This window comes from Anolis carolinensis, chromosome 5 (genome assembly GCF_035594765.1).
Source record: "Anolis carolinensis isolate JA03-04 chromosome 5, rAnoCar3.1.pri, whole genome shotgun sequence".
NCBI classification, from domain to species: domain Eukaryota; kingdom Metazoa; phylum Chordata; class Lepidosauria; order Squamata; family Dactyloidae; genus Anolis; species Anolis carolinensis.
This window is the reverse complement of record NC_085845.1, coordinates 7625404-7648858: the sequence shown is the minus strand read 5'-3', so window position 1 is coordinate 7648858 and position 23455 is coordinate 7625404. Positions and strand designations below refer to the sequence as shown.

Here is a 23455-nt window from a genome sequence, read left to right as displayed (position 1 = left end):
TTGTGTTGCCAAGTTTCGTATTTCTGGAGCGTTTAGTTGTGTTGTTATAGTCACAATACGTTGTTGTGAGTTTTGTCGGTCCAGTGTGGTTTTGTGGTGTGATTGTGTTGTTACAACCGGGAGGCAAGGCTTTTGTGTTGTGTTGCCAAGTTTTGTATTTCTAGGGCATTTAGTTATGTTGTTATAGTCATGATTTGTTGTTGTGAGTTTTTTGGGTCCGGATTGTGGTTTTGTGGTGTGGTTGTGTTGTTGTAACCGGGAGGCAAGGCTTTTGCATTGTATTGCCAAGTTTCGTATTTCTGGGATGTTTAGTTTTGTTGTTATAGTCACTGCGCCCACAACTTTATCCTTTTATATATATAGACTAGCTGTGCCCGGCCACGCGTTGCTGTGGCGTTGTCTGGTGGTGTTGGTGAGAAATTGTTGAGGTAGTGGTGGTATTGAATGTCTGTTGTATGGTTGTCTTTATGTTTAGTATGCACACTGAAGTGGATTATATGGCAGTGTGGAGTCAAGATAATCCAGTGCCAAGCAGATAATATAAGATTCTAAATGGGTTATTTAGCTGTGTGGAAGGGCCTTGAGTCTACACTGCCATATAATCCAGTTCAAATCAGATAATCTGTGGAAGAGGCCTAAGTGAGGCCTAACTGTGCCTGTCCCCTGGACTGAGTAGGTTGCTAGGAGACCAAGTGGGTGGAGCTTAGCCTTCAAACTGGCAGCAATTGGATAAAAACTATTATTCCTCTCCCTGTAATTAGGACTCTATTTTTCTTTTCTTTTTGTTGTATCAACCTAGAGCCGTGGATGATGGGTTGTGTTGTCAGATTTCGAGGTTGGGGGGCCTGTAGTTTTGTTGTTTTGTCCGCTGTCCTGATGCCATCACTCTTTTATATATATAGACTGTCTTCCTCCTTCTTCTGAGATATCTCCGCGATGGACTACCAGCAGCAAACTTCCCTCTTAGGCTCATTTCTCATTTTATATGTTTGTTTTAAAAATCTGTAGATATGCACTGATTTGTGCCATTTGGCCTGCAGTACTGAATGTCCTGCAAAGACAATATCTCCCTGGCCTATTAATAAAACACAGCCTTCCGTGCTACCTCTGCTTATGTTGACAACCTTCTTGACAGCCTTTGACCTTCTTATATCTTTTATTCCCCATCCTATCCCTGTATGCATATCTGTATAACCAAAATATATTGAAAAATATGAGACAGCAACAGGGTCATCGCCTCCCTGTTGACTCCATAGAGGAATTTCTTGGATTTTTGGATTGGGCTAATCCTTGGGCAAAGGTGACAACCAAAGACTCATTGTGTGTGTGTGTGTGTGTGTGTGTGTGTGTGTGTGTGTACAGCAGGAGATTTCCATTCTCGTCCTAGTATTTGTCAGGGGTTAATCGTCACCACCCTGACTTATTTATGAGTCAGGTCTCTCACCTTCTTCTCACCAGTCAGACCACATAAACATTGGCAAAGCGGCACCCACTAACAACACCTCAGTCGTAAATTATCTGCTGATCCCAGCGGTACTATATTTTTATTTACAGACTATATACAACACTAAACACCATCACTATCAGGACTCATGTTCCCAGGAAAGGGCAAAGCATGGCACGTCCTCTCAGTAAGCCGAGTCTCTAATCAGTGCTAATAAGGCACTCCCAACATTCCTCAGTCATGACGAATGTTCCGTCCATGCAGTTGAAACGGAAGTCTTGACCCATTGGCCCTGCAGGCAATCAATCAGGGCTGGCATATAATTAACTCTTGTGCTGCTGGAAAGCTTGCCGGAACACAAAGACGCAATCCAACAGCAACAATTTGATTTAACATTTCACACTCTAACACCAAAAAACACTGACGGTATTGCTGATATACTTATCCATTGATTGTCTTAACTGAGCTGAGAGATGGCTGGCCGTGGAAATAGAAACTCAAAGTATGTGCAAACATTGTATAACTTTATTTTCCACCCAAGGCTAGATTGAGGGAGATCAGCCCCTTTTGTTCGGAAAGCCCGCACCCTTGTTTTTCCCAAGAGATTTCCTCCTCAACAGAGACTTTACATAACTTCATGTATTTCATGTTGTGCTCGTACATTTTGGCGCTAGCCGTATTTGCATCCTTTCTGGGGCTGCTTTCACCAGTGAGTATATTCCTCAATCAGGAACGTCAAGCTTTAGCTTAGGCTCACCAGGTACGGCCGCTCTTAACCGTGGTCCTAATCTAAATTCGACCTCAAGAGCAGTGGTATTTTCAATGTCATGTTTACTTGTTATATTGAAAGGAAGAATGCTTGCAAAGACTCTTCCTCCCTCCAAATATTGGTCATTTGAAAACAAATTATAGCTGAATCTAAAAAATAGTTGAGAGAAAGTATTGAGATACTCAGAGGTGGTTTTGCGCTCCGTTTCCTCTGTTGTGACTCAGCTGGAACCTCAGAGTGATTCTGATGGGGATTATGGCATTCAGGTTCAAAATGACTCTGATGGGAATTATGGAATTCAGGTTCAGAGTGTCCCTGTTGTAGAAGATGAGGAAGAGGGAGTCTTTCCCACAGCAGGGAATGATGTTGATGATACTGACGCTAGCCAGGTGCAAATTGACTCAGAAAAGGACAGTCCTCAATCTGATAGCAAGCAGATTGACGCGAATGAGCTGGCTGGCCTTGACGAAACGGAATCACTAGATCGAGCTGGCCGTTTGGAATTCAGTGTTCGAAGGAATGTGAGAATAGCAAACAGGAAGGAGGTCAGAGGCCAAAGAAATGCTTTCATGCAACAACAGTGTGTTGGGAGACAAACCTTTGTCAAAGCAACTTCTCGCTCAAGTCAAGAAGCAAGTTCTTGTTTTCCTGGATTATCTTGCAGTCTTTGTGTTTTCATGTTCATGGGACTTTGTCATGCTCTCTTGGGACCTTGTCTATTCCTTATGATTCCTTGGATTATTCTTTGAAGCCTTGTCTTGTAACAATCTTTTGGAACTTTACTTTTTCTTTTGAAGAACTATTTATTTTCTATTTCCTGATAAACTACAAAAGACTTCAACCTGTGTGCAGCCTGGTGTATATAGCAAGGTGAAACTAGCCTGAGGTGTGACATCCTCCTCCTAATACCTCTGAGACCACCAGGTTTTTCCTTGTATTTAGGATGATTTATAAAAGAAAACACCACTGTTAATTTAATGCAGAAAACGACAGGTTCTTCTTTGTCAGGATTTGTAAATTACCTGACATTGCTTAAGTAATAACAAGGTTAAATCCTCAAGCCTAACCATATGTGAAAGTGCCATCTCACTATAATTAGGTTGTGGAGGCTGATGTTGGGCTGGGCTTTAGCTCAGCAGCTTAAACCACCAATAAATCTTGTCAGTCGAGAGGTTGACAGTTCGAAGCCCGGTCAGGGTGAGCTCCTGGTCTTTAGCCCAGCTTCCATCTACCTAGGGGTTCGAAAGCAAAATGTGAGAAGATAAATAGGGACCGCTTAAAAGTGGGGAAGTATTAAGGTTGTAGGAGAGTTGCTGTTGGAGTGGAAAGAGAAAAACTGTAAAGTTGGTATATATTATACTGTATATATGTACTCTGTATATATTGCTGCAACAAAGAAGAGCAATGCCTTCCTGCATATTTCTGGAAAAAACAACTGTGTCTGTGTGTTCATGTTCTGGCAGAAATCCACTATACTTATCTGTGGTATCTGGTCCTGTAACTGGAGTCATTAGAGTCCTTTCTGTACTATTAGTTGTTTTATTATTGTATAAAACCTTTTCAAGATGTGCTTTGGAGATAAAGTCAACCAGGAACAGGCAGCATTTGATGGCAATGATGCCAGCCTCATGAGACTAGAAAGATGACGGCTCAACGTCACCTGCAGCATTTTAAATTTATTTTATGTTTTTTGCCCTTTTCTTTACCTGGCTTGACATTTCCCCCTTGGAATATTCCCTCAGCTGAATGGGTTCTAGTGTCCAATTAAATATTAATACTAATGATACTACATTATATTATTTAATTATTATATTATTAAACCCTGGTGTCCAATTTAATATTAATACTAATCATACTACATTATATTTTATTATTATTATATTACTTTATAATATAATATTTATTATTATATTTTATAATATAACTAGCTATGCCCGGCCATGCGTTGCTGTGGCGTTGTCTGGTGGTGTTGGTGAGAACTTGTTGAGATAGTGGTGGTATTGAATGTCTGTTGTATGGTTGTCTTTATGTTTAGTAAGCATTTGGTTGTTTGTGTACTGTGAAAGGGGTGAGGGTAGAGGGGGTCTATGTCCCTGTGTAGTATTGTATAGTATTTATACGTTGTCCATGTGTTGGGAATGCTTGGATTGTGTCCGGCTGCATAGTAGAAAGGGTTGGGCTGGATGGCCCTTGGGGGTCTCTCCAAACTCTTGTGCCTGTCTCCTGGGCTGAGTGCGTTGCTAGGAGACCAAGTGAACGGAGCTTAGCCTTCTAACTGGCAGCAATTGGATAAAAACAATTATTCCTCTCCCCCTAATTAGGAATTTATTTTTTCTTTTCTTTTTGTTGTATCAACCTAGAGGCATGGATGATGGCTTGTGTTGTCAAATTTCGAGGTTGGGGGGGCCTGTAGTTTTGTTGTTTTGTCCGCTGCCCTGATGCCATCACTCTTTTATATATATAGATATTTATTTTATTATATTATTTTATAATATAGAAAAACTATTACATTAAGTTTGTCTTAATTTGCTTTTAATTACTGCCTTTCAATATAAATATCAAGGCAATACAGGGTTTAGTATAGTACATTATGGGGTATAGTATTAGGCCTATTTTAATAGGCACGTTCAAACAACAAGAAACGTTTATCTTGCATCTAGCAATTCCTATGGAGAGTTTACTACAATCATCATCATCATCATCATCATCATCATCATCTGACTTTGGAACTCCCTCTCAAGAGAGACCTGGATGCATTGAGTTTTTTCTTCCTATCACCTTTCTTGTTTGACTGATACTTCTGCCCGAGTCCTCCATTTCTGTTCTTCTCCTGTGAGCATGGAGAGAGACGAGATGTCTGCTGTGAGTTGGCTAGTTAGATAGCGAGGCCCTAGTCCTGTCTAGTTATGTCGTTCTTTGAATAACGTCTTCTATAACTTTTCAACCTTGGCTCTGTTCCTGAATTGCTGAAGCTCAATCGCTCTACTGCTGGCACTACTGCTATTGTTGACGCTTTACTTTTTTGAATGCTTCTTCCTTTTTTTGCAAATTACCCACCAACATTACAAACTGGAGACAGGGTAAGTCAAAATTCTAAACAAAATCCATTTATTTATAACAGAAATCCCTCTTCAAGAAGGCGCTGCAAAGTTCTGGAAGTGCCAAGCTCCCCAAATACACATCGTTTATTTAGTTATCTCAAAGCATATTGAGATATTGAGGAAACATTATTCTTTGTCCACTCCCCAAGGAATAGGGAGTCCGGTGTTTGGACGGAAAGGATGATTAAATGGAAAGGAGAGGTTATTTGAGAAGAAAAAAGTCACATTCCTAAGGCAAAATGCTGCGTTTGGCGATCCTCCCTTCCTTATCGATGGCGTAGTTGTAGTTGCGGGGATTGTCCAGACACTCCTCGATCCTCTGGTCCAGGTTTTCCAGAGTGATGAAGTTCTTGGCATCTTCCTGTATCAAGAAGAGAATAAAATAAAGGAGTTATAGGAAGGCAAGCGTTTAAAAAGGTCACGACAACATGCTCAGGATTGTGCCCAAACATTCAATTTATCAAAAGTTGAATGGGCTTTAATGAAGTCTCTCCTCCAAATTTAATGAATTCCGCCTTTCAAAATATTAGTTAAGTCCGCCATAAATTTGAATGTTGGCGTCTCTCATGGGGAAACGCTCCTTTAGGGTTGCAGTGAGTTTTCCGGGCTGTATGGCCATGTTCCAGTAGCATTCTCTCCTGATGTTTCGCCTGCACCTGTGGCAAGCATCCTCAGAGGTTTATTCAGAGGTCTGTTGAAAATGAGGCAAGTGGGGTGTATATATACCTGTGTAGGTGAAAGAACTCTTGTCTGTTTGAAGCAAGTGTGATTGTTGCAATCAGCTAGCTTGATTAGCATTGAGTAGCCTTGCAGCTGCAAAATCAATCAGTGAGGGTAACTGTATTGAGGTAGCCTAGCTGTTGTTGCCTGGAGGCATCCTTTGTTTTGGGAGGCATTAACCGGCACTTGATTGTTTGATGTCTGGAATCCCCCTGTTTCTGTGTGGTGTTCTTTATTTATTTATACTCTCCTTTTATTAATGGCATTCATGAATAGCATTGAATGTTTGCCACTTTTTTTTGTGGAAACCCCCTTGGGTCCCCTATGGGAGATAGGGCAGGTAATAAATTATTATTATTATTATTATTATTATTATTATTATTATTATTATTATTATTATTGTATGACACAGCAAACAAGATAGATATGCTGGATTTTGTTTCACAAAATCACAAGTCGAACACTTCCCAAGTGTGGTTGTTGTTATTATTATTATTATTATTATTATTATTATTATTTTATTGATACAAAGACACAGTAAACGAGATATATATGCTGGGTTTCATATTACAAAATCACAAGTCGAACACTTCCGAAGTGTGATGTGTTGTGCGATGTATTTTCGGATGATGTGTGTAGATCCCAGTAAGGTAGCCTTTTGCAATTGACAGATTGTAATTTTATCAATGTTTATTGTTTCCAAATACTGGCTGAGATCTTTTGGGACGGCACTCATTGTACCGATTACCACCAGGACCACCTGTACTTGTTAATGCCAGAGCCTTTGCATTGCAGTAGAGTCTCACTTATCCAACATTCACTTATCCAACGTTCTGGATTATCCAACACATTTTTGCAGTCAATGTTTTCAATACATTGTGATGTTTTGGTGCTAAATTCGTAAATACAGTAATTACTACGTAGCATTACTGTGTATTGAACTTTTTCTGTCAAATTTGTTGTATAACATGATGTTTTGGTGCGTAATTTGTAAAATCATAACCTAAGTTGATGTTTAATAGGCTTCTCCTTAATCTCTCCTTGTTATCCAACGTATTTGCTTACCCAACGTTCTGCTGGCCTTTTTATGTTGGATAAGCGAGACTCTACTGTATTATGATTATTATGATTATTACTATAATTTGAAACACAACAAGATGAGTCCACAGCAGACACTCTGCTGGCTGGTGTACTGGATCACACGTTGAACACTTCCCGATTATTATTATTATTATTTGCTTAACTTTAAAAGTGTATTACTTTGATTTTAAAATGTGTTACCCCCTATATCAGGGGTCCTCAAACTTTTTAAGCTGAGGGCCGGTCCACAATCCTTCAGACTGTTGAGGGGCCGGATTATCATTTGAAAAAAAAATACAAACAAATTCCGATGCACACTGCACATGTCTTATTTGTAGTGCAAAAACAACAACAACAACAACAACAACAACAAGAACAATGAAAGAACAATACAATATTTAAAAATAAAAACAATTTTAACCAACATACATTTATCAGGATTTCAATGGGAAGTGTGCTCCTGCTTCTGGCCAATGAGATAGTTAAGTTAATTAGGATTGTTGTTGTTGTTGTTGTTGTTGTTGTGTACCTTTCAGACTTTGGGCGAACCTAAGTCTAAAATTTATTTATTTAATATTTATTTATTTACTACATTTGTATCACACCTTTTCACCCCAATGGGGACTCAGAGTGGCTTACAAATTATATGTACATACAATATATTATATTATTAGCATAGCACAATATTAGCATTAAATATTACTATATTGAACTATATCACTATACTGTAATATTATTAGTAATATTATATGTAATATAGAATATATAATTAATATTATTATATGGTATTATTATTAGTGTTATTTTGTATTACATTATAATATTATTATCAATATTATATGTATATACAATATATTATATTATAAAACTGAGGGCAGGGGCCAGGTAAATGACCTCAGAGGGCCGCATCTGGCCCCGGGCCTTAGTTTGGGGACCCCTGCCCTATATGAACTCCTACAAAAGCATGCAAAAAAAAAACCCTTTAATGCATATCCGTACTCTGAGGTTTGTGTCATCATATCCAGGTCCAAAAGCCGGCTCCAGGATTTTCTGTACAAATACCTGCACAGCAAAACTATTTTCTTCCCATACCGGTTTGAAGCTGCATTAAAATGGTCGGGACCTGAACGGGAACTGGGGTGGTTTGTGGTTGAAAGCTGACTTTAGCAGTTTGAATACATGCAAATGTAAGTAGATCAATAGGTACCGCTCGGGCGGGAAGGTAACGGATCTCCATGCGGTCATGCCAGCCACATGATCTTGGAGGTGTCTACGGACAATGGTGGCTCTTTGGCTTAGAAATGGAGATGAGCACCAACCCCCAGAGTCGGACATGACTGGGCCTAATGTCAGGGGAAAACCTTTACCTTTACCTTAGCGACAAATAACAACTTGGGAGTGGCAAAAGATTGTTCATGGAAGCAATGGCAAAGTCGGAGAGAGGGTCTGCAGCCCAGAACACCCTCCCCAAGGATCTCAGACAGGCCCCTACACTGGCAGTCTTCAGAAAGAACTTGAAGACCTGGCTGTTCCAATGTGCCTTCCCAGATTAATAGGAAATCTCCAATACCAAGTCCTATAAGCACTTTATTAGAACTTAGATTGCATATCGCACCCTGCACTTGCCCTATAAGCCTTATATTTCACCTGTCACATCAGCACTTTTAATCTTGTACCCATTACTCTGGCCCGGCCCAGTTTTATTGTGTTTTAGCGTATTGTTTACTGCTTGTTGTTTATACTGTTTTAATTGTTTTAATTTGCCTTTTGTTTTGTATTGTTATATTGTGTGTTGAGGCCTTGGCCTTTGTAAGCCGCATCGAGTCCTTCGGGAGACGCTAGCGGGGTACAAATAAAGTTTAATAATAATAATAATAATAATAAGGGTCCTCACCTGCAGCTGGAGCACCTCTTGCTCCCTCTCCCTAATGAACTGCTCCCGCAGGGACTCCTGGTACTGGGCTCCTCTCGACCGGCGCTCTTGCTCTACGATGTCTTCCTGTCGCAGGCGCTCCTCTCTAGGAACAAAACACAGCACATTTGTAGGTTTCATTTTGGCCTTCAGACATTATTACTCAGTTAGTTAGCCATCGATAGCTATGTAAGCAATCTTAAGGCAGGCATGGGCCAACTTCGGCCCTCCCTCCAGGTGTTTTGGACTTCAACTCCCACAATTCCTAACAGCCGGTAGGCTGTTAGGAATTGTGAGAGTTGAAGTCCAAAACACCTGGAGGGAGGGCCGAAGTTGGCCCATGCAAGCCTTAATACTCCTATATACTCAAGTATAAGCCGACCCGAATATAAGCCGAGGCACCTAATTTTACCACAAAAAAACTGGGAAAACATTGACTCCAGTATAAGCCGAGGGTGGTAAATTTCAGAAATAAAAATAGATACCAATAAAATTACATTAATTGAGGCATCAGTAGGTTAAATGTTTTTGAATATTTACATAAAGCTCTAATTTAAGGTAAAGACTGTCCAACTCTGATCAAATCATGATTCTCATCTTCTTCAAAGTAAATGTGCTTATGTATCCTTTTAATAATAACAGAGTAAAATAATACATGTAATAATAATAATAATAAATACAGGAAAATAATACAAGTAATAATAATAGAGTAAAAAATAAATGCAATAATAATAATAATAAGATCAGAGTGAAATAATAAATGTATTAATAATAAAAATAAAATAGAGTAAAATAAATGTAATAGTAGCAACAATAATAGAGAAAAATAATAAATATACCATATATTCTCGAGTATAAGCTGACCCAAATATAAGCCAACCAGGACCCTCACCCGAGTATAAGCCAAGGGGGGCTTTTTCAGTCTTAAAAAAGGGCTGAAAAACCAGGCTTATACTCGAGTATATACAGTATATTAGAGCATGGAGTCAAAAATTTAAGAGGGATATTGACAAGCTGGAAGGTGTCCAGAGGAAGGCAATTCAAATGATCAAAGGTCTGGAGACCATGAATCCCTATGAAGAGTGGTTTGAAGACTGATGGATCTTTTCAGCCTCCTGAAGGCAGGGTAAAACCTCTTTATAAAGGCAGGCTTTTAAAGAAGAAGGTTTTAAAGATCAAGTCAGAGGGTACTGTGGTTTCTAACTTCAAATATGTTTCAATGGTTTTTAACTGGGATTTTTTATAAAAAAGACTGTTTTCATTTAATTCTATTTGCATGTTTGTATATTTCAAATGATATGAAAATGCTTTTATGGTAAGCCGCTTTGAGTCTCCTTCAGGAGAGATAAAGTGGAATATAAATAACAACAACAACAACAACAATAAAGGCTGAGAGGAGATACGGCTGCCATGTTTAAATATGTGAAAGGATGTCATAAGGAAGAAGGAGCAGAATCTGGCTAACAGTATTTAAAAAACTCAAAAATCAGAACAGTAAATAAGAAGCAACACTCTGAAAACAGAGGAGTTCCAGACATGAATCAACCAGGGGCAGCTAACGACTCTGAACAAAGGATGCCCCACAGGCAGGAAGAAGCCAGATGAAGCTATTCAATGCTAATTAAGGTGATTAACTACAACATTCACACTGGCCTCCAACTGACAAGAGTTCTTCTCTCACTTTCCACAGATATACAAACCTTCCTTGCTGAGTTTCTGCATACCTAAAATCTCTAAAATCAGGACAGCAAATAAAGAGCAACACTCTGAAAATGGGAATTCCAGACATGAAACAATCAGGGCCAGCTAACACCTCCCAACAAAAGATTCCCAGAGGCAGGAATCAGCCAGACTTTGAAGCTGCAAGGCTGTTCAATGCTAATCAAGGTAATGAATTGCAACATTCACACTTCCAACAGATAAGGGTTCTTTCTCCCATCCTGGACATCATTCCCATAGATTATATATAAACCCTACTTGCCTAGTTTCCAACAGACTTCCCAGCCTCTGAGAATGCCTGCCATAGATGTGGGCAAAACGTCAGGAGACAATACTTCTGGAACATGGCCATACAGCCCGGAAAACATACAACAACCCTGTGATCCCGGCCATGAAAGCCTTCGACAACACAGGGAGCAGAATTGTTTTCTGCCGTCCTGGAGACTAGGACTCAGTGAAGCCATGGGTTCAAACGACAGGAAAGGAGATTCCACCTGAACATTAGGAAGAACTTCGAGACTTTAAGAGCTGTTCAGTAATGGAACTCACTGCCTCAGAGTGAGGAGGAAGCTCCTTCTTTGCAGGCTTTCAAACAGAGACGATATGGCCATCTGTCAGGGGTGCTTTGATTGTGCTTTTCCTACCTGGAAGAAGGGGGTTGGACTGGGTGGCCTGTGCAGCTTCTTCCGATTCTATGATACTATGTTGGATTCAGGCCATTTTCTTAAAACAACATCAACAACAACAACAAGACCCATGTTGTGTCCTCACCTGCGTTCCCGGAGACGCCTGTTCTCCGCATCGTTCCACTCCATCAATTTCCGATGCTCCTCAGCCGCAGCCTCCTCCCTTTGCTTCCCCACCAGCCCAAACCTCTCTCCATACAATTGGCGCAGGTAGTCTTCTTTGAACTCGGCTCTACGCAAAAACAATGTAAAGCAATATTAAAATAGCATGACTAGGAGGCAGGAACATCCCTACAAAGAAACAGTGAGTAAATGTGTTGTTGAAGCCTTTCATGGCTGGAATCATTGGGTTGCTGTGAGTTTTTCGGGCTGTATGGCCATGTTCCAGCAGCATTCTCTTCTACTGTTTCGCTTGCATCTGTGGCTGGGCATCCTCAGAGGTCTGTTGGAAGCAAGGCAAGTGGAGTGTATATACCAGTGGAATGTCCAGGGTGGGAGAAAGTGTTGGATTATGGTTGTATGTGTATGAAATGTAAATCAAGTGTTTTCTGCTGTTAGGCAAGAGTGTGTGTTTCAGCAATGAAACAATTAAAAACAGGCTAGTTTTGACTGACAGCCTGTTGTGACTGCTATAACCTATAAGGCATGATTTCCAGCCTTTGGAGGTCGGAACTTCCTTCGGACTGAGGAATGTGTTTCCTTATCTCTCTGTGTGTTGAGCTGTGCTTGCTGAGGCAAGAGACTATAGAAGGATGCCAGCTCAGAGTGATGGCTTTTGCTATGCTTTGTAAATATGTATTATAGATATTGAATAAATGTTTGGACTTTAGACTACGGATGTCTTTGAGTCTGACATTGAACAGAGGAATTGGTATGGCAGATGACTGCAACCAATTCATCAGGGTGCTGGAGCAGATGATTGATGGAGTTTGAAGAAACCCACCCGGCACGCACGCTGACACCTGGCTCTCTGCCTGCATCACCCACCACGCTGACAGAAAGAACCAAGCTTGTTTGAAGCAAGCTTGATTAGCATTGAGTAGCCACGAAGCTGCAATCAGTGAGGGTATCTCCATAGAGGTAGACAGGCTGTTGTTGCCTGGCGGCATCCTCTGTTTGGGAAGTGTTAACTGGCTCTTGATTGTTTGTTGTCTGGAGTTCTCCTGTTTCTGAGTGGTGTTCCTTATTTACTATCTTGATTCTGGTGTTTTTTTTTTAAATATTGGTAACTGGTGGCGCAGCGGATTAAACCGCTGAGCTACTGAACGATCTGACCAAAAGGTCGGTGGTTTGAATCCAGGAAGTGGGGTGAGCTCCCACTGTTAGCCCCAGCTTCCACCAACCTAGCAGTTCGAAAACATGCAAATGTGAGTAGATCAATAGGTACCGCTCCGGCGGGAAGGTAACGGAGCTCCATGCAGTCATGCCGGCCACATGAGCTTGGAGGTGTCTACAGACAATGCTGGCTCTTTGGCTTAGAAATGAGGATGAGCACCAACCCCCAAAGTCGGACACAACAAGACTTAATGTAAAGGGAAAACCTTTATCTTTGCTTTAACCAGATTTGGTTCATTTTAATGGTTTCCTCCTTTCTGTTGAAATTGTCTACATCCTTCTTGTGGATTTCGATGGCTTCTCTGTGCAGTCTGACATGATGGTTGTCAGAGTGGTCCAGGTATTTTGGCATTCTCAGATAATATTCTGTTTCCAGGTTGGTTCATTAAGTGCTCTGCTATGGCTGACTTCTCTGGTTGAATTAATCTGCAGTGCCCTAATGTTCTTTTATTTGTGTCTGGGCAATGCATAGGAATGGCTGGTTTTAAATGCTGTTATATACTGGTTTTAGAGGGCCTTATAGTTTTGTTTATCTCCCTATGTTTGCAGTATGGTGTTATATTGTTTTTACATAATTGATATATAATTATTGTCTAGGTTATATCATTTATTGTATTTGTTTATTTTGTTGTAAGCTGCCTCGAGTCCCTCTGGGGAGAGCGGGTGGGATATAAATAAAGATGATGATGATGATGATTATTATTATTATGCTGCATTTGGTGGTCTCTATGTAGACTTGTCCACCGCTGCATGGTATACGGTAGACTCCTGCAAATAAGAGGTATCCTCTAACCACTGCAATCAATCAAGTGCCAAGTAACATATCCCAAAGAGAGGGTGCCCCCAGGCAACAACAGCCAGGCAACTTGCAGATACCCTCACTGAATGACTTTGCAGCTTGCTAACTGCAATATTCACACTTGCTTTAAACAAATAAGGGTTCTTTCTCCCACCATGAATATTACACACACATACACAAACATATACACATTTCACCTGCCTGTCAACACAACCTCTGAAGATGCCGTTAGCCACAGATGCAGGCGAAACGTCAGGAGACAATGCTGCCGGAACATGGTCATACAGCCCGAAAAACACACAGCAGCACATAGCGAGAAAGTTCTGATAATTATTATTGTAATTACAATAACAAATCGTATTTATTACGCACCTTTCCTAATGGCCCGAAGCTGGGTGCAACACAGTCAAAACATAACATGCATGCAACAAAATGTGTATTTCAATGTGCAACACTATAAAACACACACACCAGCTCTGCAATCTGTTAAAGCTGGTCCTCTATTCTTTGGAATTAAGCTCAATTTGGTCCCATTTGCATTAACTAATCAGCATGTCCTCTATCCCACCCTCCAAATTCATGAATAAACAGGCTAAATAGCAGTGAGTTCACCTTGCCCCGCCTCTAAAGACCAACAGACACTCTGATTGGTCCCTCACCGTGATTGACAGCTCCATCTGCATAACTGGCTTTCATTCTATCACCCAAGACATTGATACAAATGCTTTTCAAGGCAGAACACCTTGCCCCGCCTTTAAAGAGGAACCGACGCTGATTGGTCCCTTACCGTGATTGATATCAGTCTCGACCAATACTGATCAGCGAGATCTATTATATCATGAACAGAACGGGATTCAAGGCTAGAAGATCTTGTCCCGCCCCTACAGCCCAATTGACGCTTCCGATTGGCCGCGCTCCGTGACCGACAGCGCCCCCACCCAACCCCCGCTCACCTGATGGCCCCGACGATCCGCCGATACTGTCGGTAGCGCTCGGTGACCACTAACAACTCGGCCGGGTCCACCGGGGGCGGCACTTTGATCCGCCCGGCTTTGGACTTGGCCGGAGGGTCCGTGCGGGACTTGCGGCCTCGCGAGGGGACCGTCAGGAGCGGCGCGAAGCTCGGGTTCCAAAGGCAGGCCTGGCCCGGCGGAGGCAAGAAGCGCCTCAGCATCTCGGTGGCTGTGAGGGGGAAAATGGCGGAGGGGAAAGGCAGACGGGCCGGAAGTGATACTGAGGCACCACGGGAAATGTAGTCTTATCTCCTATTTCTACTGAGCAGAGCCCAGCTAGGCCTCTTACCGGAAGTACAGGAAGAGTGCTGTAGGAAATGCATTTCGACACACTACTTTGACTGCCAGGAACCAATGTTGTGGGATCCTAACAGTTGGAAAACACACACATATTTGCTGTTTCTTTTTTTAACCAAATGTTTATATGCCTTTATAATATATTTAGAATAGGGATTAAATTATATTATTAGATAGATTTAAATATTTCTAATGTATATTTATAGTATTCTTGGGTTGTTCCTTTTTTAACCAAAAACATATGACTTTTAATGTATTTAGAGATGGATAGCTAGATAGATATAAATGATTTTAATCTATATTTATGGCAGTCTTTGGTTCCAAAACATATATATGTGTCTTTTAATATATTTAGATATAGAGAGATAGATAGACATGATTTTTATTATCTATCTATCTTTCTATTGTATATATATACAATATAATTTACAATAATATATAATATTATAATATATTGTATATGCATATAATATTAATATTATTATTTTGTAATACAATGTAATACTAATAATACAATATAATAATATTAATTATATATTATATATTACATGTAATATTATTAATAATATTACAATATATAGATATAGTACAATATGGTAATTTATTGCCAGTATTGTGCTATGCTAATAATATAATATTGTATGTAAATTTAATTTGTAAGCTGCTCTGAGTTCCCTTCGGGGTGAGAAGGGTAGGATATAAATGTATTAAATAAATAGATAAATAAATATCTTGGGTTGTTCGCTTTTATTAACCAAAGGTATATGGCTTTTAATGAATGTAGAATAGAATACATTATATTATATTAGACAGATAGGAATGATTTTAATGTATATTTATAGCAGTTTTGTATTGTTTCCTTTTTAAACCAAAGTGTAACTGTATTTAGATTAAGATAGATAGATAGATGGATATGATTTTATGTATATTTATAGCATTCTCGAGTTGTTCCTTTTTTAACCAAAGGTATATGTATTTTAATGTATTTAGAGATGGATAGCTAGATAGATATAAATGATTTTAATCTATATTTATAGCAGTCTTTGGTTCCAAAAGATATATATGTGTCTTTTAATATATTTAGATATAGAGAAATAGATAGACATGTTTTTATTATCTATCTATCTATCTATCTTGGGTTGTTCCCTTTTATTAACCAAAGATATATGCCTTTTAATGTATTTATAATAAAATAAATTATATTATATTAGACAGAAAGGAAGGATTTTAATGTATATTTAGAGCAGTTTTGTATTGTTCCTTTTTTAAACCAAAGTTTAACTGTACAGTAGAGTCTCACTTATCCAAGCCTTGCTTATCCAAGGTTCTGGATTATCCAATGCATTTTTGTAGTCAATGTTTTTAATATATTGTGATATTTTGGTGCTAAATTTGTAAATACAGTAATTACAACATAACATTACTGCGTATTGAACTACTTTTTCTGTCAAATTTGTTGTATACCATGATGTTTTGGTACTTAATTTGTAAAATCATAACCTATTTTGATGTTTAATAGGCTTTTCCTTAATCCCTCCTTATTATCCAAGATATTCGCTTATCCAATGTTCTGCCAGCCCATTTAGCTTGGATAAGTGAGACTCTACTGTATCTATCTATCTTGGATTGTACCCTTTTATTAATCAAAGATATATGCCTTTTGATGTATTTAGAATAGAATAAATTATATTATATTAGACAGAAAGGAATGATTTTAATGTATATTTATAGCAGTTTTGTGTTGTTCCTTTTAAAACCAAAGTTTTAAAAATGTTCCATGTATCTATCTGTCTATCTTGGGTTGTTCCTTTTTATTAACCCATTATGTAAATAAGCACACAACCCTTCCATTTTGTTAACCACAAGACAACTTATATATATGTTTACATGCAATGGACCTTTAAATAACTTTATTGAAAAGCTGGAACAACACAGATTACAGAGGTTTGTGATACAAGTTGTACTTCAGACAAAGGTCTTTGCCACTTCTCCCAACACACGTTTTGTTTTGCAGTGGAAAGTAACATCCCTTCGGCAGAGTTGTCTGCAAGTTCATAATCTAAAAGGGTTTTTTGCATGTTGTCTCATGCTTCGAATCGTCTCATTCTTGATCGCACCCAGAATCTATCATACAACCCTCTGAAAGAGAAAGGAAAATTATGTCAGAAAACATATATATGTTTGGGATGTTCTACTACTATGAAATCCTGGGATTTGTAGTTTGATGAGGCACCAGCTCTCTTTGGCAGAGAAGGCTAAAAGCTATGTAAAACTACAAATCCCAGGGCAGGTAAAGTGGCATCAAACTGCATTAATTCTACAGTGTAGATCTTGAGTTTTTGGTCAATGTAGAGCTATTTTATGGTGGGTTAGATAATAATGGAAGATTTCTATCAGAAACACAACTGTCTAGAGCTGAGAAATGTCAGAAGCACCAGCCTCAATTATATTATTATTATTATTATTATTATTATTATTATTATTATTATTATTATTATTATTATATCACATTAAATAACATTCTCTTGGTAGAAGAAATGATGGTGCATAACAGTCGCAGGATATTGGTAGGATGGTGAATTTGCTCTGGGTTTTAAATCCAAAATTTAAAGTAGAAAGGTTCAGCACTTTGGACAGATCCTTTAAAGTTAGTGTAAAACCTGAAGTCAGGCCCTTTCTACACTGTCCTTATATCCCAGGATCTGATCCCAGGTTATCTTCTTTGAACTGGATTATATGAGTCTCCACTGCCATATAATCTGGGATAAGCAGATAATCTGGGATCAGATCCTGGGATATAAAGACTGTAGAAGGGACTTTCGATCTCCATTTTGGCGATATAGGAATCCAAATCCGGAATGTTGCTTTGAGTCTCCATATGGAGAGAAGAAGCGGGATATAAATAAACATAATAATAAAATCCAGCATATCTATCTTGTTTGCTGTGTCATAATAAAATAATAATAATAAACCACTTCATCTATATAGAAACTACCAACCAATGCTGATGATGGACATATACAGGAAATATGATAATCTATAATCTGATCTCCACAAATATTCCAAATAGTAGTCATGATGTGTGTGTATGTCTATATATACAGTAGAGTCTCACTTATCCAAGCCTCGTTTATCCAAATCTCTGGATTATCTAAGCCATTTTTGTAGTCAATGTTTACAATATATCGTGATATTTTGGTGCTAAATTCGTAAATACAGTAATTGCAACATAACATTACTGAGTATTGAACTGCTTTTTCTGTCAAATTTGTTGTAAAACATGATATTTTGGTGCTTAATTTGTAATATCATAATCTAATTTGATGTTTAATAGGCTTTTCCTTAATTCCTCCTTATTATCCAAGATATTCGCTTATCCAAGCTTCTGTCGGCCCTTTTAGCCTGGATAAGTGAGACTACTGTATTATTATTATTCACCACTTCATCTATATAGAAACTACCAACCAATGCTGATGATGGACATATACAGGAATTATTGTTATGCGGAATATGATTCTCTATAATCTGATCTCCACAAATATTCTAAATAGTACTCATGATGTGTGTGTGTCTATATATATTTGTCTACATGCCACCTTTGTCCTGAAATTGGATCCAAAGTGTCTCAGAAAAGGATTCATTTAAACCCCACAACCGTGTTTTAAACCCAATTGAAGCCATCACACCAAAACAGTATACAGTAGAGTCTCACTTATCCAACGTAAACGGGCCAGCAGAATGTTGGATAAGCGAATATGTTGGATAATAAGGAGAGATTAAGGAAAAGCCTATTAAACATCAAATTAGGTTATGATTTTACAAATTAAGCACCCAAACATCATGTTATACAACAAATTTGACAGAAAAAGTAGTTCACTACGCAGTAATGCTATGTAGTAATTACTGTATTTACGAATTTAGCACCAAAATATCACGATATATTGAAAACATTGACTACAAAAATGCGTTGGATAATCCAGAATGTTGGATAAGCGAATGTTGGATAAGTGAGACTCTACTGTATATCATGGAAAAAGGTTAAAAATAAAACACCTCCGCCTCAATGTCTTATTGTGAGCAATTATACCTGGCTTGGAAACAGACCATTAGAAAGGGATCTAGGAGTCTTAGTGGATCACAAGCTGAACATGAGCCAACAGTGTGATGCAGCAGCTGAAATGGCCAACGCGATTTTAGACTACATCAATAGGAGGATAATGTCTTCATTGAGGGAAAGTGCAGCGATAGAACAGGCTACACTCTGTTCTGCTTTGGTAGACCTCACCTGGAATAATAACCCTGTGTCCAAGCAAGCAGGGAGGACGTTTGGCTCGATGTTTTTGGTCATTTTAGAGATCTAATATGCACCATTGCTCTCACCATTGTTGCAGCAGATGCCAGAGGACGCGCAGGTCCCTCCGCCGTTGCCGCAGGGCTTCCTGCCAGACTCGCAGGGCGTCGGGAGGAAGTTCTCTTCTTGGCAACGCAGCGTTTCGGCCGTGCCGAAGTAGCAGCCCAGCTCTTCCCCACAGCAGATGTTGGGCCCAAAGCAGTGGCCCCGGTTTCTAGGACCACAAGAGAGGCACTGGTGGGAAACACAAGCACAAAAGGTGACTTCACCCCAGGGCTGCTTGGCACATCGGGTTGGGCAAACACTTTGCAACTGGAGCGATTTGGAATTCCAGTCGAGTCTCACTTATCCAACGTAAATGGGCCGGCAGAACATTGGATAAGCGAAAATGTTAGATAATAAGGAGGGATTAAGGAAAAGCCTATTAAACATCAAATTACATTATGATTTTACAAATTAAACACCAAAACATCATGTTTTACAACAAATCGACAGAAAAAGCACTTCAATGCATAGTAACATTATGTAGTAATTAGTGTATTTACAAATTTAGCACCAAAACATCACAATGTACAGTAGAGTCTCACTTAACCAACATTCACTTATCGAACGTTCTGGATTATCCAACCCAGTCTGCCTTTTAGTAGTCAAATGTTTTTGTAGTCAATCTTTTCAATACATTGTGATGTTTTGGTGCTAAATACAGTAAATACAGCAATTACTACATAACATTGCTGTGTATCAAACTGCTTTTTCTGTCAGATTTGTTGTAAAACATGTTTTGGTGCTTAATTTGTAAAATCATAATGTAATTTGATGTTTAATAAGCTTTTCCTTAATTCCTCCTTATTATCCAACATATTTGCTTATCCAAGGTTCTGCCGGCTCGTTTACGTTGGATAAGTGAGACTCTACTGTATTGATAACATAGACTACAAAAACACTGACTACTAAAAGACAGACTGTGTTGGATAATACAGAACATTGGATAAGCGACGGTTGGATAAGCGAGACTCTACTGTATTATTGTTATATGTATACCCCAATTTTCTCTATAAATCAAAAGCCAAAGTAGGTTGTGTTCATTGATAACACTATGTAACAAATGTTGTTCCTGGTTCGAAAGTGTTATTTCCTGTTTCATTGTGTGGCCCTTACTTTGAAAGTAATTGTTCTACTCCAGGAAGTTCATTTTTGTGGCTGCCACAAAGTAGGTTGAATTGGTACAAGAAAGGAGATTCCACCTGAACATTAGGAAGAACTTCCTCACTATGAGAGCTGTTCAGCAGTGGAACTCTCTGCCCCGGAGTGTGGTGGGGGCTCCTTCTTTGGAGGCTTTTAAGCAGAAGCTGGATGGCCATCTGTCCAGGGTGCTTTGAATGTGATTTCCTGCTTCCTGGCAGGGGGTTGGTGTTAGGGATTCCTCTTCTTCAGAAGAGGAAGGGGAGCAGGAAAGTGTTCATGAATCTGAGAGTGAGTTGGAATCTGAGGAGGAGATTTTGCAAGTACCCACTTTTCAGGAGAGGCGAAAGGAAACAGAGCAGAGATGTCGTTCAGCTAGAATAGCTGCCAGAAATGCAGCTTAGGAACTGCCCTAGCAGCTGTGAGGGGACTCAGGGCTATAAAGCAGAAGCAGGTGCAGCCAGCTCTTGCTGGTAACAAACTGATGCTTCGCTCCCCTTGTGCCTGCTTCAAGTCTGCATCTGGATTTATTGCTGTTTCTTTGTCTTAAGTAAAACTACTATTTGATTTGGGAATTTATCAGATAATAAGAACTGTGTTTGTCCTAAGACTTCCTTGCCTCCTTTTCCATTATTCCATTGAGTGTTCTGTACTTGATGTTTTGCTGAAGTAAAGCAGTTTTCATTTACTTATCAGTGTTTTAAGGCTGTTCTTGAAAGACAAAACAGGACAGTTGGACAGGATGGCTCATGAGGTCTCTCCCAACTCTATGATGCTATGATTTTTTGGTTGAGACTCGATGAGATATTATATGTACGGGTAGCATATTTGACTTGGACCAAAGAGGTTGCTGTCTTCTGGCACAAAACTTGACTCAGGCAAGGCATTCGCTCAGTCTTTGTGCGCATAATGTCTATAGTTCCTCAGACAAGGCACAGAATATAAACGTGCCAAATAAAGGAATTCAGTGCTAGTTAGATTACTGAAGGTGCAAAGGAAATGTATTTTTTCTCAATATAATTTTTTCTTATTTAAATTTCTGCCTCTGTCAATTATTTTAGTCTAATTTGATTTATGGAAACACTGGGTTAATTCATAATCTGGGCCCGGGCTCAGCACAGCAGGCTAAGCCTCTGTGCTGCAGAAAAATCTTGCCGATCAAAAGGTCAGCAGTCTGAGCCCAGGTCGGGGTTGAGCACCCATCGTCAGCCCCAGCTCATCCATCCACCTAGTGGGTTGAAAGCAAAATGCGAGTAGATAAATAGGTACCGCTTTTAGCAGGAAGGTAATAAAGGCACCTTTGAGGGCATCGACTGGAGGAAAGCTCCTCGGCATGGAAGATGGAGCTATATCACCTCATGTGGCCAGAGTCGAGCACAGCCTCCAAGATGGGAAAAACTACCTTTACCTCCGTTTGTGTTGTTTGTCCTTGTTAATTGTATAATCGGCATTGAATCTTTGTTTTATGTGTGTTCTGTAAGCCGCTCTGAGTCCCCTTCAAGGTGAGAAGAGCGGGGTATAAATACTGTAAATAAATATATATTCATTGGAAAACTATAGCAAAATATGCTACAGGATGTCCCTTCTGCAATTTAATAAATTTTTCCCATGATTTTGTGATAGAACAAATTAGGAAATGACACTTATAACCCAGGAACAAAAATTGTGTTACATAGTGTAATAATAATAATACATCATACATCACACAGTCCTAAATGCTTGGGAAGTGTTCGACTTGTGATTTTGTGACACGAAATCCAGCATATCTATCTTGTTTGCTGTGTCATATTATGTCGTTGTGTCAATAATAATAATAATGATAATAATAATAATAATAATCATGTTATTTGTTACTCACCTCTCCTGATGACTCAAGGCAGATACAACACAGTTGAAACATATCAATATAAAATGCATGCAACAAGATACATACTTATATTGAAACACAGCATTATAAAATACCTATGCCCAAACACAAAGTACAGTAGAGTCTCACTTATCCAACACTCGCTTATCCAACGTTCTGCTGGCCTGTTTACATTGGATAAGCGAGACTCTACTGTATAAAGATCAACATACAGCAGCAACAGAATGCAAAATTTACGCTCATCACAAACTACCAATAATGAACAGAAATCGGTATGAAGACAAAGGAGAACAAAATCTGATGACATTGTAACTTCAGAACAAAATAAAAATGGATCAGTTGTCATCATTTGGCAGAGAACAGATCCAATTAATCTTCTGCCACCCAACTTCCCCAGGTGCGTTCACATTGTAGAATTAATGCAGTTTGACACCACTTTAGCTGCCCTGGCTCAATGCTATGGAATCATGGTGTTGTAGCTTTGCAAAGACTTTTAGTCTTCTCTGCCGAAGAGTGCTGCTGCTTCAACAAACTACAAATCCCATGATTCCACAGCATTGAGCCATGGCAGCTAAAGTGGTATCAAACTGGATTAATTCTGCGGTGCAGATGCCGCTCGAATCCTACCTTTCGGACGTCCATATCCAGGATGGAGCGCTTCCCTCCGATGGGGCAGTTCTGGATGTAGCAAGCGGAAGAGAAAGCCAGGATCCAGAACAAGCAGAAGGCTCTGGTGCTTTGCGACATGGTCCCGATCTTCATCGATGGCTCCTTTTGGGGGATGTTGGGTTGGAGAACCTCTTCAGGTGTTTGCCTCGGGGACGACAGGTGTATATATACCATACATCTCCATGCCGTCACTTTCCTTCTCACGCATTTCCATAAAAAAACGCAACGCATGGCTTTCCTCGTCAGATGTCTCCTTTAATCAGCCGAGGTCACAGGCGTGAGACTGGTTAAATGTGGATAATTTTCTCTTTTTTTGGGGTAGAAGATGTCTCAAAAGGCCAAGAAGTCTTCTTAATTGAAGAAGTTTTGGATGTTACGAAAGGTCAGGGAAGATAGCATTAAGACTTTGAATTGGGCTATCAAGAAATGCTCTTGCGTAAAATGATGGCCTTTAAGAAAGTTTTGAAAAATGTAACTTTTGATGGAGGAGGAAAAATTCCATAATGAGGAG

General features: G+C 39.4%; 2 protein-coding genes across 2 annotated transcripts; both read right to left on the bottom strand.

Annotated features, from left to right (window-relative positions):
* Window positions 1–5304: 5304 nt before the first annotated feature.
* Window positions 5305–14780, bottom strand: mrps26 (mitochondrial ribosomal protein S26). Its single transcript, XM_062982571.1, has 4 exons — window positions 14519–14780; window positions 11517–11663; window positions 9009–9132; window positions 5305–5675 (listed from the first exon to the last, which is right to left on the bottom strand). Exons 1-4 carry the CDS (start codon window positions 14737–14739, stop codon window positions 5544–5546), a joined length of 624 nt encoding a protein of 207 aa, XP_062838641.1. The 5' UTR covers window positions 14740–14780; the 3' UTR covers window positions 5305–5543.
* A 1990-nt stretch (window positions 14781–16770) lies between these two features.
* Window positions 16771–23086, bottom strand: LOC134299526 (neurophysin 1). The gene is made up of 3 exons (XM_062982572.1): window positions 22903–23086; window positions 19256–19460; window positions 16771–17014 (listed from the first exon to the last, which is right to left on the bottom strand). Exons 1-3 carry the CDS (start codon window positions 23035–23037, stop codon window positions 16977–16979), a joined length of 378 nt encoding a protein of 125 aa, XP_062838642.1. The 5' UTR covers window positions 23038–23086; the 3' UTR covers window positions 16771–16976.
* Window positions 23087–23455: the final 369 nt, after the last annotated feature.